This window comes from Geotrypetes seraphini, chromosome 14, assembly GCF_902459505.1.
Source record: "Geotrypetes seraphini chromosome 14, aGeoSer1.1, whole genome shotgun sequence".
Taxonomy (NCBI): domain Eukaryota; kingdom Metazoa; phylum Chordata; class Amphibia; order Gymnophiona; family Dermophiidae; genus Geotrypetes; species Geotrypetes seraphini.
The window spans coordinates 17279484-17307307 of record NC_047097.1 but is presented as its reverse complement, the minus strand read 5'-3'; the positions used below and the strand labels follow the sequence as shown (position 1 = coordinate 17307307).

At 43.7% G+C, this 27824-nt stretch overlaps 1 protein-coding gene across 1 annotated transcript in view; it reads left to right on the top strand.

The window, feature by feature from the left end:
* LOC117348585 (nicotinamide riboside kinase 2-like) overlaps positions 1-27824 on the top strand; it is a 32775-nt gene extending 4951 nt beyond the window's left edge. Inside the window, exons 3-8 of the mRNA XM_033920875.1 lie at positions 793-838; positions 972-1158; positions 6381-6452; positions 7340-7446; positions 14125-14216; positions 27602-27824. Of these exons, the coding sequence (XP_033776766.1) occupies positions 793-838; positions 972-1158; positions 6381-6452; positions 7340-7446; positions 14125-14216; positions 27602-27607 (510 nt within the window). The 3' untranslated portion in view covers positions 27608-27824. The remainder of the gene's footprint in view (positions 1-792; positions 839-971; positions 1159-6380; positions 6453-7339; positions 7447-14124; positions 14217-27601) is intronic.

Sequence of the window (27824 nt, the reverse complement as noted above, 5' to 3'; positions counted from 1 at the left end):
TCTACTTCACTTGTATGGGTGCCTCTCGGTGCTTGGGTACTGACTGTAGAGGGTGCTAAACTGATCTGTGAAGTACACTGGAGGCAGAGTGAAAAATACAGAGTTGATTCCTTCTGCAGCATGTGAGTATGGGGGAATAATCCTATTGTCTAGAACACAGGTGTCAAAGTCGGTCCTCGAGGGCCGCAATCCAGTCGGGTTTTCAGGATTTCCCCAATGAATATGCATGAGATCTATTTGCATACAATGAAAGCAGTGCATGCAAATAGATCTCATGCATATTCATTGGGGAAATCCTGAAAACCCGACTGGATTGCGGCCCTCGAGGAGGGACTTTGACACCCCTGGTCTAGAATATCTCTCCTATCTACTGGAAAAGAGCTTACCAGGGTAAGTACATAATCTCTTTTTAGTCTGTAAATTAAATGTTTAATTACTTATTCAAAATAAGTAATGGATTTTCCCTTTATTTACTGTCTGTAAAAGCTGAGAAGGAAAGCAGCTGACCTGTTGTCTTTAGTATAGTACATTGTGTGTAAGATGTTTGAGAATACATATGACTTCTTGGATGATACTGTATTTTTTTTTTACCTTATTCTAGCTGGGTTTTTGTATTGCAAGACTTATTTCTTAGGTTCTTTTGTATTTAAAAATGTTTTAGTTAGAAAATAGTATAATGTAAAACATATGGCTCATATCTAAAACCCTTCATTTGCATTTTAAATTAGAATTTTATCATTTATTGATCATTAGGTGGATAAGGATTTTGTATGTTTTTGATAACTATTTCAGCCTCAGGACCAGATAGCAGTTGAAGATGGATTTAAGCAATATGATGGTAAGAACATTTTATGTTAAGTTCAGGATAAATTTAAGATCTCAAGTAGAGCATGTTGCCTTTGTGACCATTTTATTACTCAGTTTTGATGTATCAGGAAATGTAGTATTGCACTTATTGTTTTATTTTGAAGTTATCAATTCATTGGATATGGAAGCTATGATGAGTACCATCGAAGCCTGGATAAAAAACCCAGTCAAGTTTGAACGTTCACATGGAGTCAATAATACATTGGATACTGATGTTTCGCAACAGTCAGAGGAGGAAGATGAAACTATTCATATTCTTATTGTGGAAGGTTTTCTTCTGTACACCTACAAGTAAGTTGCCTTTGTATTATAAATCTTTTTCTAGTGCAGTAGATGTAAGATTCCCATGCTCGCAAGCTGTGCAGAAGGAATCCATTACATCTTTTGAATCCCTTCTCCTTCACTAGAGGACTCTTCTGCCCCTTTAAGTTTTTCCTTTTGCTTGCGAGCTGAAGGAGTCTTTCTGATCTGCTCTGTTTATTTCAGGAATAGGGGTTCAGCTGAATACTCATAATTGGAAAAGCCATGATAGGATTAAATTTACTTTTTGGTGGGTAACTGTGTATACTACGTATAAGTATGAAAGGATGATGGCGGAATGTTGGGGGAATAATAAGTCCTTTAATGATGTATGGAGTCCATTGACTAATTTTATTGCATTATAATCAGGGTTATGTTTCTTTCTTTCTTTTTCCATTAGAGTCCTTGCACATCCAGGGAGGGTGGGGGGGGGGGGGGAAACGTACTTTGAGGAGTTAAATTATTTCATTATAATATTGAATTCATATCATATGTATTATTGTTTAATAATTAAGATAAGAAGGGGAGAAAATGATTGTTTAATGTAATAATTGTATAGTTAATAGTGTGTTTTCATGCAGTTTGTATGATTTACCATTTGTATTGCACTATCAAAGTTTTAAAATCAATAAAGCTTTACAAAAAAAAAAAAAAAGAGATTAGGTTCTTACCTTGCTAATATCTTTTCTAGTAAAAAGGTATGTCATTCTGTAGCCCCGCCCTGTCAGTTATCTCCAGCACCTGCCTACTGTCTCAGAAAGTTTGAGTCCAAAACTGAAATTTTAGATGTCAGTCAGACCTTAGGGGTATGAAGAATTATCTACTGCTATAACTCAATGAAGTAGTATTTGTGTTCCATAAAGGTTTCGGTTGGGCATGTTCATTTCACTGTTTTTATTGTTCTACAACAATGTTTAATGACCAAAACAAGGAGAAAAACTGCAGATACGATGTGCAAGGTGTAAAAGTTTTATCTTTATTGTAGAAAATACAATATAGCATTCCAGAAAAATGATTCTCTTGTACGAGTACACAGGACCCAACACGACAACGTAGTGCTTCTGTCCAGCTGCAACTCAATAGACTTGCAGGTAGTGAAACTGCAAGTCTATTGAGTTGCAGCTGTACAGAAGCACTAAAAACAAAATTTTTCCTGGATAGCCCCAAAGACAAAATCATAGACACCACAATTCAAGTAAAAGGATCGACCTTTCCCCTCGAACAAACCCTAAAAATACTAGGAGTCACACTAGACAAACACCTAACCCTGGAGAAGCACACCGACATTACAGTTAGGAAAAGCATCTCGGCGCTCTGGAAACTACGCACCATAAAAAAATATTTTGACGACATGTCATTCCACCTCCTAGTGCAATCCTCCATTCTCAGCATACTGGACTACTATAATATCATTTACCTGAGCTCCACGAAGAAAACTATCAGAAGACTCAGAATGATCCAGAACACCGCTGTCCGCCTCATATTCGGCCTGAAAAAATGGGAACATGTTACCCCTTTTTACCACAAACTTAATTGGCAACCATTGGAATCCAGAGTCCTATTTAAATTCGCCTGTTTCTGTTACAAAACAGTATTCAGCCTATCCCCAAACTACATCAACCCACACTTCATCCTGAATCACAGAAACAAGAACTCCCACAGAATCCAGCTATTTGCATTCCCCTCCCTAAAACTCTGCCACTCCAATAAATTCTTCGGCAAAACCCTCGCCTTCCAGGCCGCCAAACTAAACCCATGGATAGCCCAATCAATCCTCGGGGCTCCAACCTACCTCAGCTTTAGAAAACTACTCAAAACACACCTCTTCCAATGCCACGACACTTAATTGCCCCCTCCCCAAAGAACCCCACCCACCCCCCTTTTTTATCTCGCCCCACCCCCACCCCCGATCCATTCTATCCTTCCCCCCAATTTTATCTACTTCGTTGCCCGCATCCCTATTTAATTGAACACTTAACTCTACGTAAAACTGTTCAATTAATACTTAACTGCATGTAACTATGTTTAAATAATGTGTACCACATGTAACTATACACGTAACTATGTTTAACTATACACGTAACTATGTTTAATTAATGTAAATCTGTTCAATACTTAACTGCATGTAACCATGTCTAATTAATGTGAACCGCCTAGAACTCACAGGGTATGGCGGTATACAAGAATTAAAGTTACTATTATTACATCTGTTTTTTCAAAGATTACCTGTTTTTCTTAATAAGGTTCTCTGTGTTTATGTACCATAACATCTTAGACCCCTGAGGAAGGAGTGTTTTTCTGAAACATAGACCATGTTGGGTCTTGTGTACTCATACAAGAGAGCCATTTTTCTGGAATGTTATATTGTATTTTCTCCAATAAAGATAAGACTGTTACACCTTGCAAATCGTATCTGCAATTTTTCTCCTTGTTTTGGTCATTTGACTTTTTACTGCAGATCCGTTGAACTGTTTTTTTGTTTTGACATAACAATATTTAACATGTTTATTATGTTTTTAGAGCAGAACAGAATTGTACCCCTCCTTCACATGTGTTTCTATATGGGGCTATCGCCTGCTTTGATACAAACTGAAGGGAGCAGCAGAGCCCTCTAGTGAAGGTGGAGGGATTCAAAACCTAGAGCGGATTCCTTCTGCATGGCTCGCAAGCACAGGGATATTACCCATCCGTCCAGAATGACACACCTATCTACTAGAAAAGATATTAGCAAGGTAAGAATCTAATCTCTTTTTATTGGCATAACACAGTTTAGTAAATAGAGGTCTTAGACTTTAGTACTTTCTGTCCCCATAATACTTATAGGTAACTTAGCTTGTATTTCCAATGGAAAGGCAAAAGTTACATTTACTGTAAATACTGGGGGAGGTTAACTACAAATGTAGTGGTCATCATTATAATAGGAGAAAAGTTTGAAATAAAATTTTATAATATACTTTCTATTAACAGTGGCCAGTGTTTTAACCACACTGAGTCTTTTTCATTTATCTACCAATCACATGTGCATACTTATGTTTTAAAGACCCCTGATGAAGACTGATTAACAAAACATGACCCCAGTAGGACCTGTCTCCAAAGAAATGTATACAGTTTTTGGGAATGAATGTTTGATTAATTAAGGCACCCACATATACTAGGACTTTATGACCAATAAAGGAATTTCTGTACGCTGCAATTGGGTCATTCCTAATCTTTGTTGTTTTTCTCTTGGTATCTTGTGGAAATGTTTGGGTTTCTCTTCTTTTTAGGCATATTGCAATATGCCATTTTAAGCTGTGTTAGCCAGACCTAATGCAGTGTAGCAAAAGGGCCCCTAAAGTAGGGAGATAATTTTATGGAAATGAATTGCTGAATAAGGAACAAATAAGTGTTGCAAAATAACACAATTAACAATGCAATAATTGCTCTGATTTTTCTTTTCTTTTTTCCAATTCTTTTTTTTTTTTAAAATATCTTTATTCGTTTTTACATTATGCAAACAAGTGTACAATAATTCAAGTCATACTATACATTCTTCACTTGAAACTCTACATTCATTTTATACCATAAATTATCTCCCCTCCCTCCCTTTCCATATATTACCCCTCATAATGTCATAAAACCCACCCATCCCTCCTCCCCCCCTACATATATTTAATGGGGATAAATATAATTATTTATTTATTATAATACTCAATTAATGGTCTCCACACCTCTTTAAATTTCTTATAATAACCTCTCTTGATTGCCAATGTTTTTTCCATTTCATACACCTGACAAACCGAACTCCACCAGAAACAATAATTCAATCCTCTATAGTCTTTCCAGTTATGTGTTATATGTTGGATGACAACTCCTGTTAAAATCATTAACAGTTTGTTATTATTCGATGAAATTTGACTTTTGGCCCTCATAGACATTCCAAACAAAACTGTGTCATATGATAGGGCCACAGGATTCTCTAACATACAATTTATTTGACCCCAGATCAATTTCCAAAAATTATTAATAAAAGGACAATAAAATAATAAATGATCTAGAGTTCCAGCCTCAAGATGACAATGCCAACATCTATTAGACTTAGAGCAATCCAATTTTTGTAAGCGAACAGGGGTCCAGAGTGCTCTATGCAACAGGAAAAACCATGTTTGCCTCATAGACGCAGACATTGTACATCTTATCCTCCAAGACCAAATACGTGGCCATTGAGATGCATTAATTTGATGCTTAATCTCAATGCTCCAAATATCTCTAAGTACAGTCCTTGGTTTTTTATTTAAATATCCAGATAATGTTTTATACCACTGTGCGGCCTGGTGACCCATAAAATCTGCCTGGAAGCATAAGAATTTTAGAGTAAAATGAGTATTTAAAGACTTCCATTCAGGGAACCCTGCCTGAATAGCCTGCTTCAATTGCAACCACTTATAACTTTGTTTTTTATTAAGTCCAAATTTATGTTGCAATTGTGAAAACTCCAGCAGCTTACCATCATTAATAACATCATCTAAAGTACGTATTCCTGCTTCAATCCAATCCTTCCAGACAATCATAAAACCGCCTATTTGTATCTTGGAGTTCAGCCATATATTTTGACAAGTAGATTTTTGAATAGTAATAGGAGTTAAGTTGTTTACATACTTTAATGTTGTCCATGTGTCCATTAATATCCTATTGGTTTTCCTTATTCTAGGCATTTTAATGCTAAGCAGATGACGAAGCCTGATAGGAGACATGAGCTGCCACTCCAACCATAACCAATCTGGAAGCTTCTCCATGAGTTCTTTATTCATTTTTCATCTTACATCAAGTGTACAATATTATATCAATTGACTCATATACATCACTTGAAATTCTTTCCTATTATCAATTTCAATATATAAATTAAGCCCCTCCCCCACCCTCCCTTTCCACAAATATTGTAAATCAAACATATCATACATGTAATATATTCAAAAATATTGTTTATACCAATAATATAGCAATATATCCCCCCTTTCCCATTATTATAATTATACTATTAATAATGCAATAATTGCTCTGATTTTTCTGAGATTACTGTTTTCCAATTTTTTTCATTATAGAACAGTCCAAAAAAAGCTATCACTGAATTGAAAATATTGACTTGATGTCAGATGTTCTGTTTCAACCTGTAGTTGTCAGAAAAACTGACTATTTCAGTTATCAAATAAGCACTACGGATTTTTGTGTTTCAGGCCACTAATTGATATATTCAACCAACGTTACTTTCTTTCTATTCCCTATGAAGAATGCAAAAAGAGAAGAAGGTAGGCTTTATTTGTATAGATTTTCTAAGTTCCAGTTTCTGTTTCTTAATCTGTATCTCATAGTGTTTTGACCTCATTTGTAAAGAGAAGGGAAGGTGCATTTTAGGAATATAGTTTAAAGAACACTTGCCTTTTACCTTCAGAATTTGTGTTTTAGGTCATCCTTTCTCCGTTTTAAATGCATGATTTTAAACCCCCCCCCCCCCCAAACCACCTTTTACTTAAGTGTGGTAGAGGTTTCTACCACGGCCCAGAGCGTTAAATGCACAGACACTTCTCCGACACTCACAGAAATCCTAAGAGTATTGGAGCAGATTACATTTAATTGGAAAAATTGGAATAGATTAAATTATAGTTTTTGGTGGAATTCATTATGTTATATGTACAAGTTGGAAAGAATGTTAGCCTTGCCGAAAGGTAATTTTAATAACTTTCAGGAGGTTTATATTTCTATAGAGCCTATGAAAAATTAATTTAAAATTATTTATTTATAATAAATTATGTTCTCTATTTATATGATTATCAGTTTATTGAACTCATATTATCAGTTTATTGAATTCATATTTTTTCCTTATTTAAGTTATATTGTGATATGCCTTGTTCTCTTAGTGGGTATAAAGCAGAAGTACTAAATTAAAAACAATTAACATATTTATCAGTCTTAGGTGTTTTGTTTTCTTTCTTTCTATAATATGTTGATAAACTTTGAGCCAATTTCTAAATACATTGTAAATTTAGGTTTTCCTAGGCATGTAGAACCATATGTATGGCATTATTTTTACGTCTGAATCCCTTTTTAAAGATGTCTACGCAGACATTTATGCTAAGTTTTTGTGTTTTTTTTTTAGTTTTATTTTTTAATAGGCTTATTCACAATTATTTCTCAGTTCAAGAAACTACACTGTTCCTGATCCACCTGGACTGTTTGATGGCCATGTCTGGCCCATGTATATTAAACATAAGAAGATAATGGAAGATCTCAGTGTTGATGTGGGTAAGTGTGCAGGGTCTTACTGGATAATCAGTACCAGATTTAAAGGGATTTTTTTTTTGGGGGGGGAGGGCTCTTCAGCTTATGTTTTTTCCATATCTATAGCATAAATTGAGCAAACCAAAGTTCTCTCTTTTGTATTTTTAACTAAACCAACAAGAACAGTATATTTGACAGTTTAAAATGCTCCATCAGTAATGATTGTTTCAAGCAAAAATGGTGAGCCTGAGTGGTTATTTGGTCTGTGGCTCATTGTTTCTGCTTATACCTATGCATGATCTTTGTATTATGGAGAGGTTACTGCCAGTGTTCCCGCTAAGCTGCGTTGGCCTGCGCTCACGCACAAAATATTACATCGCAGCGCAAAGTTTCTCTTCACAGCGCACACACGCGTCGGTAAGGTAAGGGGACGCATTGGGGGGATTGCACTTCCCCACAATTGCCATGCTTCGGTTCCTCTTCTTCCTTCCTTCCTCCCCCCCCCCCCCCCCGCGGGACCCTGCGGCACCATCAACTCTTACTCCCTCTAATGTCGGCCCTGCAGCTCCAGACTTCCTCGCACCTTCTCCCCTCCCCCTTTGGATCGCTATTATTTTAAATGTTATAGCCGCGGAGCTGTATCCATCAGTGGAGATGTCTAACCTCGGCCTGCCCCGGAACTCTTACTGCAGCAGCCGCCCGTCTAGGCAGGAACAGGAAGTCACTGTTGCAGTAAGAGTTCCGGGGCAGGCCGAGGTTAGACATCTCCACTGATGGATACAGCTCCGCGGCTATAACATTTAAAATAATAGCGATCCAAAGGGGGAGGGGAGAAGGTGCGAGGAAGTCTGGAGCTGCAGGGCCGACATTAGAGGGAGTAAGAGTTGATGGTGCCGCAGGGTCCCGCGGGGGGGGGGGAGGAAGGAAGGAAGAAGAGGAACCGAAGCATGGCAATTGTGGGGAAGTGCAGAGCTGCAGGGAAGAGTGTTGCGGTACCCAGCTGGAGGGAGAAGGAAGATGAGGGAGGGAATTAAAGGAGATGCCAGGGCTTGGAGCGTAGGAGGAAGGTATGCCAGTCTAAGGGAAAAGGAAGGGGGAGATGTGAGAGCATGGAGGGGGAGCGAAAGATGGAAGAAAAGGAAAGGAGAGAGATGCCAGAGAATCAGGGAAGGGGAGATACCAGACTATGAGGAGAGGGGTGGGAGAGGGAAGGCGAGGAGAGAGATGCCAGACCAATGGGGTGAAAGGAGAGATGGAAGGGGGAGGCATACAGTTTCTGGAAGGGGCATAGAAGGAGAGAAGATGCCATATAGGGGAAGAGAGACGGCAGACAGTGGATGGAAGGAAGAGAGTTACAAGAAGATGAGGAAAGGAGAAACCACAGAAGACAAAGGTAGAAAAAAATTTCTATTTATTTATTGCTTTAGGAGACATGTGTCACTGTTTCTGTGAAGCATTGTATGCAGAGTCCAGCTTCTTGCTGGTTCAATTTAACCTTTGTCTATGTATTTTTATTTTATCCCCCCTTTTACAAAACTGTGAAGCGTTTTTAGCACCAGCCTTGGTGGTAGCAGCTCTGATGCTCAGAATTTTATGAGCATCAGAGCTGTTACCTCCGTAGCTAAAATCCACACTACAGTTTTGTAAAAGAGGGAGGGGTTAGTTTGTGATTACATATTCCTTACTAGGCGAAGGTGTTTTCTGTGTTCTGTGTGTTCGAAAGACATGGTTTTCTGTTAGGATTGACGGTGTAGGATTGATCTGTGCTGGTCTGGCTTGTTTAGTTTTACAATGGGTGTATTGATGTACTGCTCACTGCAATATGTAAGATGCTGCCTTTTCCTAGGTACTCATGTGTGACGTGTGGTTTGTTACTAAAAATCATGTTTTTCTTACAGATGGGGGGGGGGTGCCAAAAAATGATGGGCCCCGGATGTTACATATGCTAGGTACGCCACTGTATGTAAAGATACCAGAAAGCTGGCGTAGCAAAAACTTCTAAGTTTTGAGTATTTAACCCTCCCACAATCTCACGGGCACTCGTTTCAAGTTTATTGAGATTTTGATTTAAACGCAATATCAAATATTTTCAATGCGTATAACAAAAATAAATTTGGGGAAATAAATAAAACCATTTGAACCAGTGTTCCCGCTAAGCTGCGCTGGCGTGCGCTGGCGCACAAAATATTACATCGCAGCGCACACGTTTCTCGTCACAGCGCACGATCGGAAGAGGCGTACGGCAGATGGCAGGGCGGCGAGAGGAGAATCGGGCGAGTTGGCTCATAACTTGCTGGCGCCCGATATTTTTGGCTCACGGTGAAAAAAGTTTGCTCACAACACCCGCCCGCTTAGAGGGAACACTGGTTACTGCATAACCACCATTTATGTAAAATGAACCTTTAAGTCTCAATGATAAGGAGACGAAGATGACTGGCAGCCTTCAATCAGCTCAGCCCTGGAGGATTTGTAATCCAATGACTAACCCCATTGCAGGTTTATTTCATTTGCAACTTCAACTTGCCATATTGCAGCAATATCACCCAGTAAATATAGCCTGTTGGGCTTTCAGTATGTCAATGATGAATGTACAAGAGATCAATTTTATCTATACTGGGTTTTCTTTGTATGCAAATTCATTCTCGATGTCCTGGAAAAAAACAACTGCTTATAAGATCACTAGGAGAGGTTTGGAAACCCTGGTGTAACTTGGTGCCCTTTGACAATAAACTAAACCAGACCTGGTTTTACCTTATTGCAAACGGGGAGCAATACAGGCAGTCTCCGAGTTACAGACGCCCGACTTAAGTACGACTTGTACTAAGAACGTGGTTGCAGCTTCATTTGATGTCACTGAGCAGTATGTCCGGTGGCATAGACTCCAACACTTCTCCTGTAGCATTTAGAACAGTGTGTGGTTGTGCATGCTGTACCTTAGAGGAAATACTGGTAGGGACAGTTGGCCCTTTTATCAGTTGGAAGTAGAGGTAAGCAGCAAGAATCTTAAAATCTACAAGTTCTGAGTTACATACAAATCTGACTTAAAGAGCTTTAAAGACATGACTCGTTCTTAACCCAGGGACTGCCTGTAGTTCTGCTTTATTTTCCCTTGAAGAAAAATCTTCAGGATTACAACTCTGTATATTTAATGGTGTAATCCAACACGCGCTCAGCCTGTCCTCCTCGACATGGACCTTTATAAAATGACTTTTCATGAAATAAAGCATTCTCCAGAGACAAGCAGGGGAGATGCCGGCACACTTGTTAGTGAAGTCCTCCATCTGATCCTATATGTCGATGCTGTCCCCTAGTTACAGTAAGCTTTTGGCTTACTGGGCATGTACAGGGACTCCTGCGTTCAGTGGATCTCCCCTTCACCAGCTCAGTATCTTCTTCAGTCACTCTTCAGGTTACAGCTCTCCCCTTTTTTTTATCTCGCTCATTATTTAAAAAAAACAACTATTAAAATAATAATAAAAGGAAGACCAGAAGACTAATAGCAGGAGTTTATCTACAAAAAAAACTCAAACCAATCTACTTCTCTTCACAGACTAATAGGAAAAATCACATGCGCCAAACTTCTCAAAAGTGCAGGAGAAACTACACAGGAAGACTTGCCCTATCATCTAAACCAGCAGAGCACTAGGACCGCTGCAGTTCCCTCTTTCTGGGAGTCTTTGAAGCATATACAGCAACAGATTTTTCCACAGGGTATGGCTCAGTGCTGATTTCTACTCAGCCACCAGAAGCTTCAATGGTTCCTCCCCCCAGGGCCCTGTTTCGGCATCACTAAGGGAGGTAATTCGCCGTTCCTTGACAACCTCAAATTAGTATAAAGTGGCAGATCCCACGGGATCATCGTGCAGCTGAGAACAGAAGCCGCAAGATACTCCACTTAACCACTGGCCAGCTAAGCGCTGACATCAGAGGACTTCACGAGGTCTGCCAGTGCCTCAGGTCACCTACAAACAGAAGGGAAGGCTCCTATAGGCCCAATTATCCTAGGAGAAGTGGGCAGCATATTCTCACATATGGGTGACGTCATCCACGGAGCCCGGTATGGACAGTTTGACAAGTGAACTGTCACTTTAAGTTTGAAAAACTTTGCGACTGCCCACACCACGCATGTGCAAGTGCCTTCTTGCCCGACATCAGCTCATGCCCTTCACTTCTTAGTTTTCTGCAAAGCGAAGAATTTGATTTTTAAACTGAACTCTGTTCCGATTTTGTTGCCTTCCCGCTTCTTCCCATATTCTTTTGTACTACATTTGTTTTTTGACGAGTTTCTTTAAAAAAACAAACAAACAAACAAAAAAAAGAGAACTTTTCCATCAAAGGCCGTTTCCGTCCGTGGCTGCGGTTTCTTCGAGAGTAGTTACGGTTTTTGCTACTGACCTTTTCAAAGGATGGCAGCTTTCTTCTGTAACACCTTCTTGATTTTTTGTTAAATAATTCTTTCGCGCCCTTTTTTTTTTTTTTGTCAGGAACAGTTCTTCGGCGAAGGCATGGACAGCCTTTGCCGCCTTCGATGTCAAAAGCATTGACATCAGCATTACAGGACATTATGGCATCGAGGAAGCCAGCCAAGAGGCCATCTGCTTCCTAACAAGCATAACAGGTCTCTACAGTATAGACACTGTCAATGCAGACCAAACAACAACACCATTGCTCCCCAGCTTCGCAGGTTGTCTCATTTTCAAGACAACCTGCTGCACCATTGGTACTGGCTGTTCAGCTTTCAGTACCAGTGTCTTCGTTTTGGGAGCAACTCAATGAGTTTCTCCAGAGGGAGTTTAGTAGTGTGTTTCAGCTGCTGCCTATGACACAATCCACTCCCTCGGTACCGGGCCAGCTTGAGCATAGTGTTATGAGATCTAAAGATACCAGTGCCAGCTGTACCGTGGAGCATCGATCATCTCCTGTGAGGCATCGTCACTCCTTCTCGATATTCACCCTCCAATAATTGCTCTTTACATCGATGTTCCAGGTCTTCTTGTCAATGTTCTTCCTCGAAGCATTGATATTCTACTTCGAAGTATTGTCGATCCTTTTCGAGACACTCATTACATCGATCTTAAGCATCGACTCAAAAAAGGTATACACATTGAGCCTCGTCCTCTTCTTCACAGGATCGGTACAGGAGACATTGAAAGCCCTCTCATGCGGATTGCGCTCAACACACTCCATCTCCAAGTCTTCTATACGACTCAGATTTGAGCTCTGTCTCGGACTGTTCTCCTACTTTGTCTGCTCCCGAGTCCCTTTTGTCTTACGGCTTGGCCCTTGAAAGGGAACACCTACTCTCTTTAGGTCTCGGAGGCCTTCCACTTCTCGGGCTATATGTTTGTGTTAGGTGTATATTTGAGGAGTGATGTGCCGCGTGTGTAGTGGTTTCCTTTGGCGCCTCTTTGTCCCACATTTTGGAGTTCTTGCAGGATGGCCTGGACAGGGGCCTGGCCTTCTTTCCGGGTTCAGGTTGTGGCTTTGTCCATTTTTTGTGGGTTGCTGCAGGGTAAGTGCTTGACATCTATTCTGGATGTGGTTCACTTTTTGAGGGCAGCCAAATTCCTTTGGCCTCCGATACGGCCTTTGGTTTCAGCTTGGGATCTCAATCTGGTCCTGTCTGTGCCCCTGGGTTCTTGCTCCTTGAAGGACTATATACTCAAAATAATCTTCCTGGTGGCAATTACTTCTACGAGACATGTTTCTGTGCTGCAGGCTTTCTCTTGTAGGCCTCCCTTCCTGGAGTTTTCTAGAGAACGGGTTGTGCTGCGGCCTGTTCTTCCTTTCTGCCGAAGGTGGTCTCGCCTTTTTATGTCAACCAGTCTGTAGTCTTTCCAGTCTTGGGTAGCCGGAAGTGCTCGTTAGAGCAGAGGCAGTTGCACAAGTTGGATGTCTGTCGGGTTCTTCGCTCTTATGTTCAGCAGACCCAGGAGTTCTGGAATTCAGATCATCTTTTTGTTCTCTTAGCAGGTCCTCGTAAGGGGGATGGTGCTTCCAAGCCTACTATTGTGCGCTGGATCAAGGAGACTTCTGCATACCTTCTTTGGAAGAAGCCTGTTCTGGATTTTCTCAAGGCTCATTCCACTCAGGGTTAGGCAGCTTCTTGGGCTGAGTCATATCTGGTGCCTCCAGTGGATATTTTTAAGGCCGTGGTTTGGTCTTCTCTGCATTCCTTTGTGTGAAAACTACTGTGTGGATATCCAGGCGCTTCGGGATTCAGTGAGCATGCTCTGGGTGCATTATAGTCTGTATCCACCTCCCGTACGCTTTTTCAGCTTGGGACTCACTAACAAGTGTGTCTGCATATCCCCTGCTTGTCTCTGGAGAAAGCAGTTGCTTACATGTAGCAGGTGTTCTCTGTAGACAGCAGGGGAATGCAGCCACACTTTCCTGCCCACCATCCCCTCTTCTTGACTTCTATTGCTAGAGACAAAACTGACAGGACGAGAGGAGGGGGCTCTAGGAGTAGGGCATCCTGCACACGCTCAGTAAGATTAAAGCTTACTATAGCTAGGGGAGGGCACCGACATAAAGGCTAAGAGGACTTCACCAACAAGTGTGGCTGCATTCCCCTGCTGTTTACGGAGAACACCTGTTACAGGTAAGCAACTTCGCTTTCTGGAAGAAGTGTTGTCATTGGGAACTTTTCATTTTAAGTAAAAATTTACTATGGTGAATCTTTGTTTTTCACTTATGAAGTGCAATTAGATGGAACAAAATCTAGAGAAGAACTGCTTAATACAGTATATGGAGACATCCAGAATAAGCTTGATGAACTGCTGAACATAAAGGTAAATTGACTTAGTAATTTGTAGCATGCTTTTTTTTTCAAGTCCAGTTTTGCTTTAAGGAAGAATATTTCCTTCCAAATTCTTCAATATAATTATAGCTGGTAGTTTATCCTTTAAATGGTTTCTTGGTACTCTTTGCCATTCAAATTTTACCAATATCTGTATTTCAATGTATTGCTGAGAGTATATTTAGCCAGCTAGTTAGCTAAGGGCCTCTTTTACAAAAGCCGTGGTAGTAAAGCTGCTGCAGTAAATGAATCGAACCCCATAGGAATTGAATGGGCTTCGGTGCATTTACCATGGCAGCATCATTACCACAGCTTTGTAAACCCTAATTCTAAAAACTGATATTTAGTCATAATTTTAGTCCACTAAATGTGGCTTAAAATCATCAGGACTTAGCTTATCGCTATGCGCAGGACCCAGGAGACAGGTAGAGCTCCAGAGGTAATGGAGCATGGAGGAGGGATTTAGATTTGTCAGGAACTGGGTAACATTCTGGGGGAGAGGAGCCTATTCTGCAAGGTAAGGCTCCACCATAACCAGGGTGGAACCAGGCTGCTGGCATCAACATGTAAAAAAAGAGATAGAGCAGCTTTTAAACTAGAAAATAGCGGAAAGCTACCAGTAGCTCAAAAGTGCATGGTTTGGACCAAGATATCTTTAAAAGATACCACCAAAACAGAAGATAGGTCATCCCATTAGCAAGGTTACAATAGAGACCATAGTTGACCAGGTGTCACTAAATAAAAAGCAGATAGATTTTAAAGATTGCAATTATCTATTTTAACTACTGAACAAGTTGTAAATAGGAATTACAAACAGTAGTATAGCGAGTGTGGGAGGTTCCCGGGGCGGTGGTGCCTTCCTTGCCCACTTCCGTGCCCTCCCTGCCCCCCCACCTGCTGCACGCACGCACTCCACTTCCTTTCCCCATACCTGTTTAGCTTCCCTGGCGCAAGTAGAATCTCTAACTTTCTGCCAGCTTCGGCTCTCCCTCTGATGTCACTTTCTAGACGTGGAACCCAGAAGTAACATCAGAGGGGAGTGCCGAGGCCAGTGCAAGCAGCAGGTTGGAGCTGCTGTTTGCGCCAGGAACAGCTAGAGATACATTGGTGGGGAATTGAAGGCAGACAGTGGGGGAGGAATGGGAAGGAGTGGGGAGGGGCAGAGAGGAAGAAAGGTGCCAACACCCCACCAAGATGGCGACTGGGGTGGTCCACCCCCTCTTTACTATGCCACTGGTTACATTGTTTAAAATGTCTGTATGCAAATGCCAGAAGCCTAAGAAACAAGAAGAAAGAGTTAGAATAAATTGAACTAAGTGAAAGGATAGATATAATAGGTATCTCTGAGACCTAGTGGAATGAAGATAACCAGTGGGACACTTATCGGGGTACAAATTATATCACAATAGAGTAGATCAAATTGGAGGGGGTCGAGCTATATATTAAAGAGAGAATTTAATCAAAATAAATATTCAGCATAACAGAGAGCAGTGTAGAATCCATATGGATGGAAATTCCACGTGTGAAGGGATATACAGGTAAGGCTGTATTATCCCAGGACAAGCAGGCAGCTATTCTTGACTGATGGGTGACGGCACCGACGGAGCCCCGGTACGGACAATTTTAGAGTGATCTCACTCTAAGAACTTTTAGAAAGTTCTAGCTCGGCCGCACCGCGCACGCGCGAGTGCCTTCCCGCCCGACAGAGGCGCGCGGTCCCTCAGTTTCTTAGTTTCCGCGGAGCTAAGAAGACGCGTTTTCAACGGCTGTTGAAATTTTTTCTTAACTTGCCTTCCCGCTCGCGTAAACGTTTGATTTCTTTAACCTTTCTTTTATTTTGAAAAAAAAAAAAAAAAAACAATCTTACATTTTTTTCTTCAATTTCGGTTTTTCCCCGGCGGGGCCTTCTGCCACCATCGAAGCCTCGGCCTTCGATTTGGCGGAAGCCGTTTTCCCTTTCATGCCCCCTCAACCGGGTTTTAAAAAGTGCCAGCGGTGTGCTAGGCCTATATCTCTCACGGACCCACACAACTGGTGCTTGCAGTGTTTGGGTCCTGAGCATCAGGCCTCTTCTTGCACCCGCTGTGCTACTTTAAAGAAAAGAACTTTAAAAAATCGCTTAATTCAACAGCGTTTGTTATTCGGTGCCGAGATGTCCGACCCCGTTCCTTCGACTCCGGCTTCGGCACCGCTTCAGTCGGCACCCTCGTCTTCGACGCCGCGTGATTCCACACCGGCATCCCAACAGTCAGGTAAGCCGGCTAAGAAGCCTTCCCCGCTGGAACGTCTTCCGGCCTCGAGTGCAGTGAGCCCAGTCCTGCCGCCGGTTAGACGCCAGCGGAAGCGCTCCGCCCCTATTGAGGTGAGTCCCTCGACATCGGGCTCCTCATCTCCGGGGCGTAGAGCGGCACCGCAGGTACCGCAGAAGAAAAAAGCGGTACCGGTGCCATCCCTCGATGACCGCATTACGGCCATCCTTCATGTGCAGCTTAAGGAGCAATTAGAACGACTCCTTCCTGCTATAATGACACCGAACCTTCCGGTGCCAGTCCGCACCGAGCCATCGGTACCGGTTGTACATCAACCCGTGTCGGTACCGGTTGTCGAACCTGTCTTACCTGCTTCTACTGTCTCGGTACCGCTTCACCTAACTTCATCGGTATCGATGCCAGTCCTTGCACCGGAGCCGACAGCTCACCATCAATCGGTACAGACTTCGGCACCGGTGCGACCGATAACATCGCCTGACTCGGTATCGATGAGGTCGGGTAAGTCGGTACGCAAAACCCGACACATGCAAACATCGACACCTGAGTCTCGGGACCATTCTTCCCATGTCAGAGACCCTGATCTATGGGGGGACTCAGAGGAACCCTTTCTTTCTGAAGGAGAATGTTCCTCAGAGGAGGAGGATTCGGCTCTCCCTGACCCATCCTCCAAACAGACCACTTCCTCTTTCTCCAATTTCTTGAAAGAGATGTGTGAGTCTTTGTCCATTCCTTTGGAGGCTGAATCCAAAAAGTCTAAAGCTTTTTTGGATGCCCTTGATTTTGATCAGCCTCCAAAGGAATTTTTGAAGCTTCCCCTTCATGACATCTTGAGGGAAACTTTCTATAAAAATTTAGAGACTCCTTTAACTGTTCCAGGGGCCCCACGTAAACTGGATTCTCTATACAAGGTAATTCCCATTCCTGGGTTCGACAAGCCTCAACTTCCACACGAATCCTTATTTGTCGAATCCACCCTTAAAAAGACTTCAGGAGCCAGTGTATATGCATCTGTCCCTCCTGGCAGAGAAGGAAGGGCCATGGATAAATTCGGTAAGAGGCTCTACCAAAACGCTATGTTAGCAAATAGAGCTAGTAATTATGCTTTTCATTTTTCTTTTTATTTAAAGCATCTCCTTACCACCATGGCTTCCTTCGAGAAGTATCTTCCTTCAAGAAAACATCCATCTTTTCACTCCTGCTTGTCGTCTCTATTCCAACTTCGTAAGTTTATGGTTAGGTCCATATATGACACCTTTGAACTTACATCCAGAGCGACAGCTATGTCGGTGGCTATGCGCCGTTTGGCCTGGCTTCGGGTATCCGAGCTTGATGTTAACCATCAAGATCGGTTAGCCAACGCCCCATGCCTAGGGGATGAGCTCTTTGGGGATTCCATGGACTCTACCACCCAAAAGCTCTCGGCTCATGAGACGCGCTGGGATACCCTGCTCAAGAATAAAAAGAAGCCTCCTCCACCAAGACCATACAGGCAGCAATCGGCTTATCAACGCCGTTTCACAGCCCGTCCATTGCCTACCACTGCTCAACAACCTCGACGTCAGAGGCAACAGCAACGTCAGCCTCCCCGACAGCAGCAACAGCAGCAACCTGCGAAACAACCTCCTCAGCAGAAGTCACAGCCCTTTTGACTTCATTCTCCGCAGTATAGCCAGTATCCCTGTTCCTGTTCTCCTGCCTCAACCAATAGGAGGTCGACTTTCTCTGTTCTTCAGCCGGTGGGAAGTAATCACTTCGGACCAATGGGTCCTCAACATCATCCGCCACGGCTACTCTCTCAACTTTCAGACTCTCCCACCTCAAAGCCTGCCAAAAGAGTCTGCTTTGAACAGTCCTCAATCAGCCCTCCTTATTCAGGAGGTCCAATCCCTCCTCCTTCTGAACGCTATAGAGGAAGTTCCTCTAGATCAAAAGGGGCAGGGATTCTACTCCCGTTACTTTCTAGTTCCCAAAAAGACAGGAGATCTCAGACCCATCCTGGACCTTCGCGATCTCAACATTCATCTAGTAAAAGAAAAATTCAAGATGCTTTCTTTAGCCATACTTTATCCCCTTCTAAATCAAAACGACTGGCTATGCTCCCTCGATCTCAAAGAGGCTTACACTCACATACCGATCAATGTAACCTCAAGACCATATCTCCGATTCATGATCAATCATTGTCATTACCAGTACAAGGTGCTGCCCTTCGGTCTTGCCTCATCTCCAAGGGTATTCACCAAATGTCTCATTGTGGTGGCGGCTTTTCTGCGCTCTCACCACCTGCAGGTATTTCCTTACCTGGACGATTGGTTGATCAAAGACACTTCTGCCCAAGCGGTCCTTCTGGCCACCAACCAAACCATCCAGTTTCTGCAACTTCTGGGATTCGAGATCAATCTACCCAAATCTCATATCATTCCCACTCAGAGACTTCAATTCATTGGAGCGATCCTAGACACACTCCTCATGAGAGCTTTCCTGCCATCCAATCGGCTTCAGACCCTTCAGTCTCTATGTCACCAGGTACTTCCTCTGCCGTCCATCTCAGCAAGACAAATGATGGTGCTCTTGGGACACATGGCATCCACAGTTCATGTCACACCTCATGCCCGTCTTCACCTGCGCACTCCTCAATGGACCCTTGCGACCCAGTGGTCCCAAGCGTCGGACTCTTGCTCACGACACATATCTGTGACATCATCTCTTCGTCAGTCTCTGCAATGGTGGTTGGTATCCTCAAATCTATCCAGAGGTCTTCTGTTCCATCAGCCTCCTCATCAACTAGTCATCACCACCGACGCCTCTCTGTACGCATGGGGAGCTCACTTGAACGAGTTCCAGACTCAGGGTCTTTGGTCAGCCCAGGAAAAGAAGCATCAAATCAATTTCCTGGAACTCAGAGCGATGTTTTACGCCCTCAAGGCCTTTCAACACCTTCTCTTTCCTCAGGTCCTTCTGTTGTGCACAGACAATCAGGTTGCGATGTACTACATCAACAAACAGGGTGGGACAGGCTCTCGCCTTTTATGCCAGGAAGCCCAGAAGATCTGGAATTGGGCCATAGACCATCATCTCTTCCTGAAAGCTATTTACATTCAGGGGAAACAGAATTCATTAGCGGACAAACTCAGCAGAATTCTCCAGCCTCACGAGTGGACACTCGACCCTGTAACTCTACAGTCTATCTTCACTCAATGGGGCACTCCTCAGATAGACCTCTTTGCAGCTCCTCACAATCACCAGCTGCCCCGTTTCTGCTCAAGACTTTACTCTCCACACCGTCTCACAGCAGATGCTTTTCTCCTCGACTGGTCGAATCTGTTCCTGTACGCCTTCCCTCCTCTACCTCTCATGTTGAGAACCTTGTTCAAGCTCAAGAGGGAACGAGCCACCATGATTCTGATTGCTCCGAGGTGGCCCAGGCAACATTGGTTCTCCCTTCTACTTCAACTCAGTTCCAGGGAACCTTTTCTTCTTCCTCTGTTTCCTTCTCTGCTTACGCAACAGCAGGGAACCCTTCTGCATCCCAACCTCCAGTCTCTACACCTGATGGCTTGGTATCTCTCGGGCTGAACTCGACTGATACTCTTTTGTCTCAGCCCGTTCGTTCCATTCTGGATGCCTCCAGGAAACCAGCCACTCTACAATGTTACCATCAAAAGTGGACGAGGTTTTCTTCCTGGTGTCTTCTTCATCATCTTGATCCCACTTCCCTAGCGGTGGAGACGTTGTTGGATTATCTTCTTTCTTTGTCTGATTCTGGCCTGAAGTCCTCTTCCATCAGGGTCCACCTCAGTGCCATTGCAGCTTTTCATGAGCCAGTCCATGGAAAACTTCTTTCAGCTCATCCCCTGGTATCCAGGTTCATGCGTGGGCTTTTCAATGTGAAACCACCTCTTAAAGCCCCTCCGGTTATCTGGGATCTCAATGTGGTTCTTTCCGCTTTAATGAAACCTCCATTTGAACCTTTAGCTACCTCTCCTTTCAAATTTCTCACTTGGAAGGTACTTTTTCTTATTGCCATTACCTCTGCCAGGAGGGTCAGTGAGCTTCATGCACTGGTTGCAGATCCACCTTTTACGGTTTTTCACCATGACAAGGTGGTTCTGCGTACACATCCAAAGTTTCTCCCCAAGGTTGTTTCTGAATTTCATCTCAACCAATCCATTGTTTTACCTGTTTTCTTTCCAAAACCTCATTCTCATTCTGGGGAACAAGCTCTGCATACTTTGGATTGTAAAAGGGCTCTTGCTTACTATCTGGAGCGTACGAAACCCCACAGATCAGTTCCCCAACTCTTTCTGTCCTTTGATCCGAATAAATTGGGACGTCCTGTTTCTAAACGTACGTTGTCTAATTGGCTTGCAGCGTGCATTTCATTCTGTTATGCTCAGACCGGACTGACACTGGAAGGTTCTGTCACAGCCCATAAAGTCAGAGCAATGGCAGCATCTGTAGCTTTCCTCCGTTCCACTCCTATTGAGGAAATCTGCAAGGCTGCTACTTGGTCCTCAGTTCACACTTTTACATCTCATTATTGTCTGGATACATTCTCCAGAAGGGATGGTCACTTCGGCCAATCTGTTTTGCAAAATTTGTTTTCCTAATGGCCAACCTTCCCTCCATCCCTCTTTTTGTTAGCTTGGAGGTCACCCATCAGTCAAGAATAGCTGCCTGCTTGTCCTGGGATAAAGCACAGTTACTTACCGTAACAGGTGTTATCCAGGGACAGCAGGCAGATATTCTTGCGTCCCACCCACCTCCCCGGGTTGGCTTCTTAGCTGGCTTATACTAACTGAGGGACCGCGCGCCTCTGTCGGGCGGGAAGGCACTCGCGCGTGCGCGGTGCGGCCGAGCTAGAACTTTCTAAAAGTTCTTAGAGTGAGATCACTCTAAAATTGTCCGTACCGGGGCTCCGTCGGTGCCGTCACCCATCAGTCAAGAATATCTGCCTGCTGTCCCTGGATAACACCTGTTACGGTAAGTAACTGTGCTCTACTGTCCTCTGGGAGAGAATGAGCAGACAGAGGAAGAAATGTTTATAAAGTTTAGGGGGCAGCAATATAACTGATTTCACTACACCAATTAACAATAGGATGAGTGAATGAAAACCCACAAAAATATGTCCAAGTAGTCATTCTTTTAATGTTTAAAAAAAAAAAAAATAACTTAGTCTGAAGAGACACTGTTCACCAGTATAAATAAAGATCATATATCAAAAATGCCATGCATATGATTAGACACCGTTTTTGCACAAAAAGTATGTTATAAGAATGGAAAAGGGGGAGATGTATAGTTATATTATTGGTTTTTCAATATCTTTGAATATAATACAGTGGTACCTCGGTTTACGAGTGCACTGGTTTGCGAGTGTTTTGCAAGACGAGCAAAACATTTGCAAAATCGGTGCCTCGGAAACCGAGCATGGCTCGATTTACAAGCGCCCCCCCCCCCCCCCCCCCCCGCAATCCGGCACCCTCCCCCCCACAATCCGGCACCCCCCCCCTTCGTTTCTTACCCTCATCTGGGCACCGGCACCGGCATGTCCTGTGCTTGGTGCCGGTGCCCGAAGATCGGCCTCCTCTTCTGCAAGGCCTTGAGCATCTGAGCATGCTCAAGGCCTGCGAGTTCACGTTCAGTCCCTACCTTTGTCTGGTTTCTGCTTTCCTCATCTTCTCATTCAGTTCCTTCTATCCATTGTCTGTCTTCTCTCTGCGTCTTCCATTTGTTCTGTTACTGTGCCTCTCCCTTCACCCCCCCCCAATTGGTCTGGCACCCATCTTCTTCCCTCCACTCCCCCCACATAGTCTGGCATCTGTCTTCTTCCTTTCAAGCGTCTTTTTCCCCACTCTCTGACCCCCATTTCCCTTCAGCTTCTTCTCCCCACTCTGTCTTCCACATTTCCCTTCAGCATCTGTGCCTCCCCACTCCTCTTAAGCGTCTGTTCCACCCCACCCTCCCTTCAGCATCTGTTCCATTCCTTTCCACCACCATCTTTCCCTCTTGCCACCCCCCTTCAGTGCCTGTTCCTTTCCACCACCCTTCAGCACCCCTCACAGGGTCCAAGCCTCTCCCTCCCTCTCTCCCCCTTACCTTCGTGGCGCGTTAGTGTAATTTGTGCAGGCCGCTGGAGCCTACGGGCAGAAGCTTCTCCTCTGATGCAACTTCGGGTAACAGCCACCTTGTCATTCTCTAGATCAGGGCAGAAAGGAGCAGATCAGGGCAGAGAGCAGAGTTTTTACACAAGCGACTGGTTCTGAGCATTTGCTTGTTTTTGGATCGGCCAGCCCAGACGGTGTGCCTGCTTTTTGTTAGTGAATTGCAGCCCTTCCTACTTTGCATGCTGTTTCCCATCATTTGCATACGCGGATCAGAGGATGATCAGGACAGAGGTTAGTGAATCGGATCGGAGGGAAATCGGGTCACAAAGGGGTCGCAAACCGATTGGTACACGATTGGTTTGCTTAGTGAATCTAGCCCAATGTGGAGAAAAAAAAGACCTTGGTGTAAAACGAATCCCTATAGTGAAACTCAGGATATCATATATTCTATCACTGGTCAGAAAAACACTCCACTGCATGCCATATATTTTACTATGATGTGCAAAATCATCTTCAGAATAAGCTTTTACTCAAAAAGTAATCCAAACAATATATATATATATATACACAGTGGAACTTTGGTTTACGAGCATAATTCATTCCAGAAGCATGCTCGTAAACCAATTTACTCGTATATCAAAGCAAGTTAATCCAAAGGAAGTAAGGGAAACTTGCTTGATTTGTTCCACCTCCCGGGCCACCGGCGCAGCTCCACCCCACCACATCCCCAAAAGACCCCCCCCCCCTCCGAGGCCACTGGTCCGCTTCCACATCCCCCCCCCCACAAACCGGCATCACCCCCCCCCCCCATGCGAACGCTCACCCCACACCCCGCACAAACCGACTTCCCCTGCCCAAACTGAATGCTTACCCCCAATGTGGCACCAGCACGCAGCACCAACCCACAGGAGGTGCCAGTGCCGGAAGATCATGCCTCTCCCCTGACTGGACCTTGAGCATCTGCGCATGCTCAAGGCCTTCTGGCTCCCGTTCTGCTCCCTAAGGAAGTCCCTGATTGGCTCAGGTGCCTCTGGCTCCTCCCTTGGGAGAGGCCTGAGACGCCTGAGCCAATCAGGGCCTTAGGCCCCTCCCGGTACATCACATGATGCACCGGGGCGAGGCCTAAGGCCTAGACTGCAAACAAGCCTTGGCTTATTATGTAGAAAGGACTCAGTCTTACAGAAAGTCTCAACTTTTCATCTCCTTTGACCCAAATAAGCTGGGCAGCCCTGTCACCTAGAGAACCATTTCAACATGGCTTGCAGCTTGTAATTCTTTTTGCTATGCTTAGGCTGGGTTAAAACTCGGGAGTTGTATGATGACACACAGGATCCAAGCTATGGCAGCTTCAGTTGCATTCTTACGCTCAACTCTAATTGCTGAAATCTGCAAAGCAGCTACTTGGTCCTCAATGCATATGTTTACTTCTCACCATTGTATGGAATCCTTTACCAGATGTGATGCTCACTTCGACCAAGCAGTTTTACAAAAATTATTCTCTTAATTTGGCCAACTCTACCTCTATCCCTTTGCACAAAGATAGGGTGTCCCATTTGTGAGAATATGCTGCCTGCTTATCCTAGGATAAAGCACAGTTACTTACCGTAATAGGTGTTATCCCAGGACAAGCAGGCAGCATATTCTCACGTATGGGTGAGATCACCGATGGAGCCCCGGTACGGACCACTTTAAAAGTGCATTACCACTTTAAGTCTTTAGAAAGTTCGCGATAGCCCGAACCGCACATGCGCAAGTGCCTTCCCGCCCGACGTAGGGCGTGCGGTCCCTCAGTTTCTTAGTTTCTGCGGAGCTAAGACACATTTTTCAACGGCTGTTGAAACTTTTTTATTCGCTGCCTTCCCGCTTTCGCGGATTTGTGACATTGTCATATATTTGTCATATATTTTCTTCATAATTGTAGAGCTCAGCACGGTTTACAAGAGTGTAATCTAGGAAGAAATAACACATTGGGTTTGGAGGTCGAGTGTATGGGGGAGGAGAGTATTACATTTTTGTGAAAAGCCTGGTTTTCAGGTGTTTACGGAATAGTTGAAAGGAGCCCTGATTCCGTAGTGGGGCAGTAAGATTATTCCAATGCCCTGTGATTCTGAAGAAGAGAGATTTTCCCAATTTTTCCCACATAGAGGATACCTTTTAGTGAGGGGTCTCAAGCGACGGATCAGCTCTCACAACATCATCTCTTCTTTAGTCGCTTTGATGGTGGATGACCTCTTCCAATCTATGCAGAGGTCTACTTTTTCACTTATCCCCTCATCACAAGGTCATTACGACGGACGCATCCCCTTATGCTTGGGGGGGCTCATATGGACAATCTTCAGACCCAAGGTCTATGGACCGCCAAGGAGTGGAAATTTCATATCAATTTCCTGGAGCTCAGAGCAATATTTTATGCCCTCAAGGCCTTCCTCCATCTTCTCTGCTCCCAAGTCCTCCTCCTTCACACGGACAATCAAATAGCAGTGTACTACATAAACAAGCAAGGAGGCACGGGCTCTCTCTTGTTATGTCAGGAAGCCCCCCAAAATCTGGACTTGGGCAATGGTTCGCAACCTTTTCTTAAAGGCTGTCTACATTCAAGGAGAGAAGAATTCCCTAGAACAACCTCAGCAGAATTCTTCAGCATCACGAATGGACTATCAACTCTGCAACTCTCCAGTCCATCTTTGCTCAATGGGGCACTCCACAAGTGGACTTGTTTGCAGCTCCTCACAATCACCAGTTGCCTCAGTTTTGCTCCAGACTTTACTCTCCTCTCTGTCTGAAAGCAGATGCCTTTCTCCTGGATTGGATGGGCCTCTTTCTATATGCATTGCCTCCAATTACTGTCATGCTGTGAACTCTGTTCAAGCACAAGCGAGAAGCAGCCACCATGATTCTCATTGCTCCACGGTGGCCCAGACAACATTGGTTCTCCCTTCTACTTCAATTCAGTTCCGGGGAACCGATTCCTCTTCCAATATTTCCTACTCTGCTTACTCAGAATCGGGAATCTCTTCTGCATCCCAACCTGCCATCACACCTTACAGCAGGGGTGTCCAACCTTTTAGTTTCCCTGGGCCGCACTGGCTGAAAAAAATGTTTCTAGGGCTGCACAAATGTGTAAACTCTGCAGCAAGACAGAGGAGGGAGCCAGCAAGAAGGTAAACACCCAGGGGCAGCAGAGGAAAACACTGCATCGCCATCGACCGGGGCTGCACAAAATACTTCACAAGGCCACAGGTTGGACACCCCAGCCTTATAGCTTGGTTTCTCTTGGGCTGAATCCATCTGACTTACATCTCTCTCAGCCTGTTAGACAAATCCTTGATGCATCCAGGAAACCAGCAATGTTATCAACAAAAGTGGACTAGGTTTTCTTCCTGGTGTCATCTTCATCATCATGATCCAACTTCCTTGGCAGTGGAATTGGTGTTGGATTATCTACTTCACCTATCTGCCTCTGGTCTTAAGTCCACATCTATCAGAGTTCATCTCAGTGCTATTACAGCTTTTCACATGCCAATCGAGGGAAAACCTCTTACTGCAGATTCATGAAAGAACTTTTCAATGTGAAACTACCTCTCAAGCCTCCGCCTGTAGTCTGGGACCTTAATGTGGTTCTTTCCAATTTGAAACAATGGCCACAGCTCATCTCAAGTTTCTCACCTGGAAGGTAATCTTCCTTATTGCTCTCACCTCTACCAGGAGGGTCAGTGAGTTACAAGCGTTGGTGGCAGATCCACCCTTCAGTTTTTCATCATGACAAAGGGGTTCTGCACACCCATCCAAAGTTTCTACCAAAAGTTGTCACTGAATTTCATCTCAATCAATCCATTGTTCTACCAGTGTTTTTTCCTAAGCCTCATTCTCATCCAGGAGAAATCGCTTTGCACACTTTGGACTGTAAATAAGCTTTGGCCTGTTATATTGACCAGACAAAGCCGCATCGAACATCTCCCCAACTGTTCATCTCTTTTGATCCAAACAAGTTGGGGCATCCTGTTTCTAAGAGAACAATTTCCAACTGGCTGGCTGCCTGCATCTCGTTCTGTTATGTTCAGACTGGACTGGCACTGGAGAGTTGTGTCACAGCCCATAAAATTCGAGTAATGGCAGCTTCTGTGGCTTTCCTCAGATCTACTCCCATTGAGGAAATCTGTAAAGCTGCCACCTGGTCCTCAGTTCATACCTTCACTTCTCACTACTGTCTGGAGAAATTTTCCAGGTGGGATGGGCACTTCGGCCAATCTGTATCACAAAATTTATTTTCCTGAGGCCAACACTCCCACCGTCCCATTTCTGTTAGCTTGGAGGTCACTCATCCGTGAGAATATGCTGCCTGCTTGTCCTGGAATAAAGCACAGTTACTTACCTTAACATGTGTTATCCTGGAACAGCAGGCAAATATTCTCACAACCCACCCACCTCCCTGGGTTGGCTTCTTAGCTGGCTTATCTTAACTGAGGGACCGCGCGCCCTATGTCAGGCGGGAAGGCACTCACGCATGCACAGTTCGGGCTATCGCAAACTTTCTAAAGACTTAAAATGGTGACGCACTTTTAAGTGGTCCATACCGGGGCTCCATCGGTGACGTCACCCATACGTGAGAATATATGAACTGTTTCTGAATGTTTATAAGTGCTTAATTCTCAGATTTATGACAAGTATGTCATATTTCACTTTTGTAAGAACTGAAAATTTAATAAAGAATAAATTTTTTTTTTTAAAAAAAGAATATATGCCTGCCCTGGATAACACCTGTTACAGTAAGTAACTGTGCTTTATGAAGCTTTCAACAACCTACTGGAAGTAACTAAGGGCCCCTATTAAAAACCGTGTTAGCACTTCTCCACGGCAAATGCACCAAAGCCCATTCAATTCCTATGGGCTTTGGTGCATTTGCCATGGGAAAAGTACTACCACAGCTTTGTAAAAGGGGCCTTAAGTAACAATCTGTTTAATTAAGTACTTTAATTTTACACTGAATTTCCTTTTTTTTTTTACAGATTTAAGTGCCGCACTTCAGCTTCTCTTCTACAAAAAGATGTCTGTCGCAAGTTATAATGTGTTACCTATTTAAACTCATCTTTTCAGCTTGTGTCTGTTTTAATTTGCGATCAAAGGGCGTCTTTTTATTCTTAAGTTTTTTTGTTCAGATAAATGGATTGGCAACTGGATGGCTCTCTACTAAAAAGCACTCCACATCAATAAAGCACCTGTAAAATATTG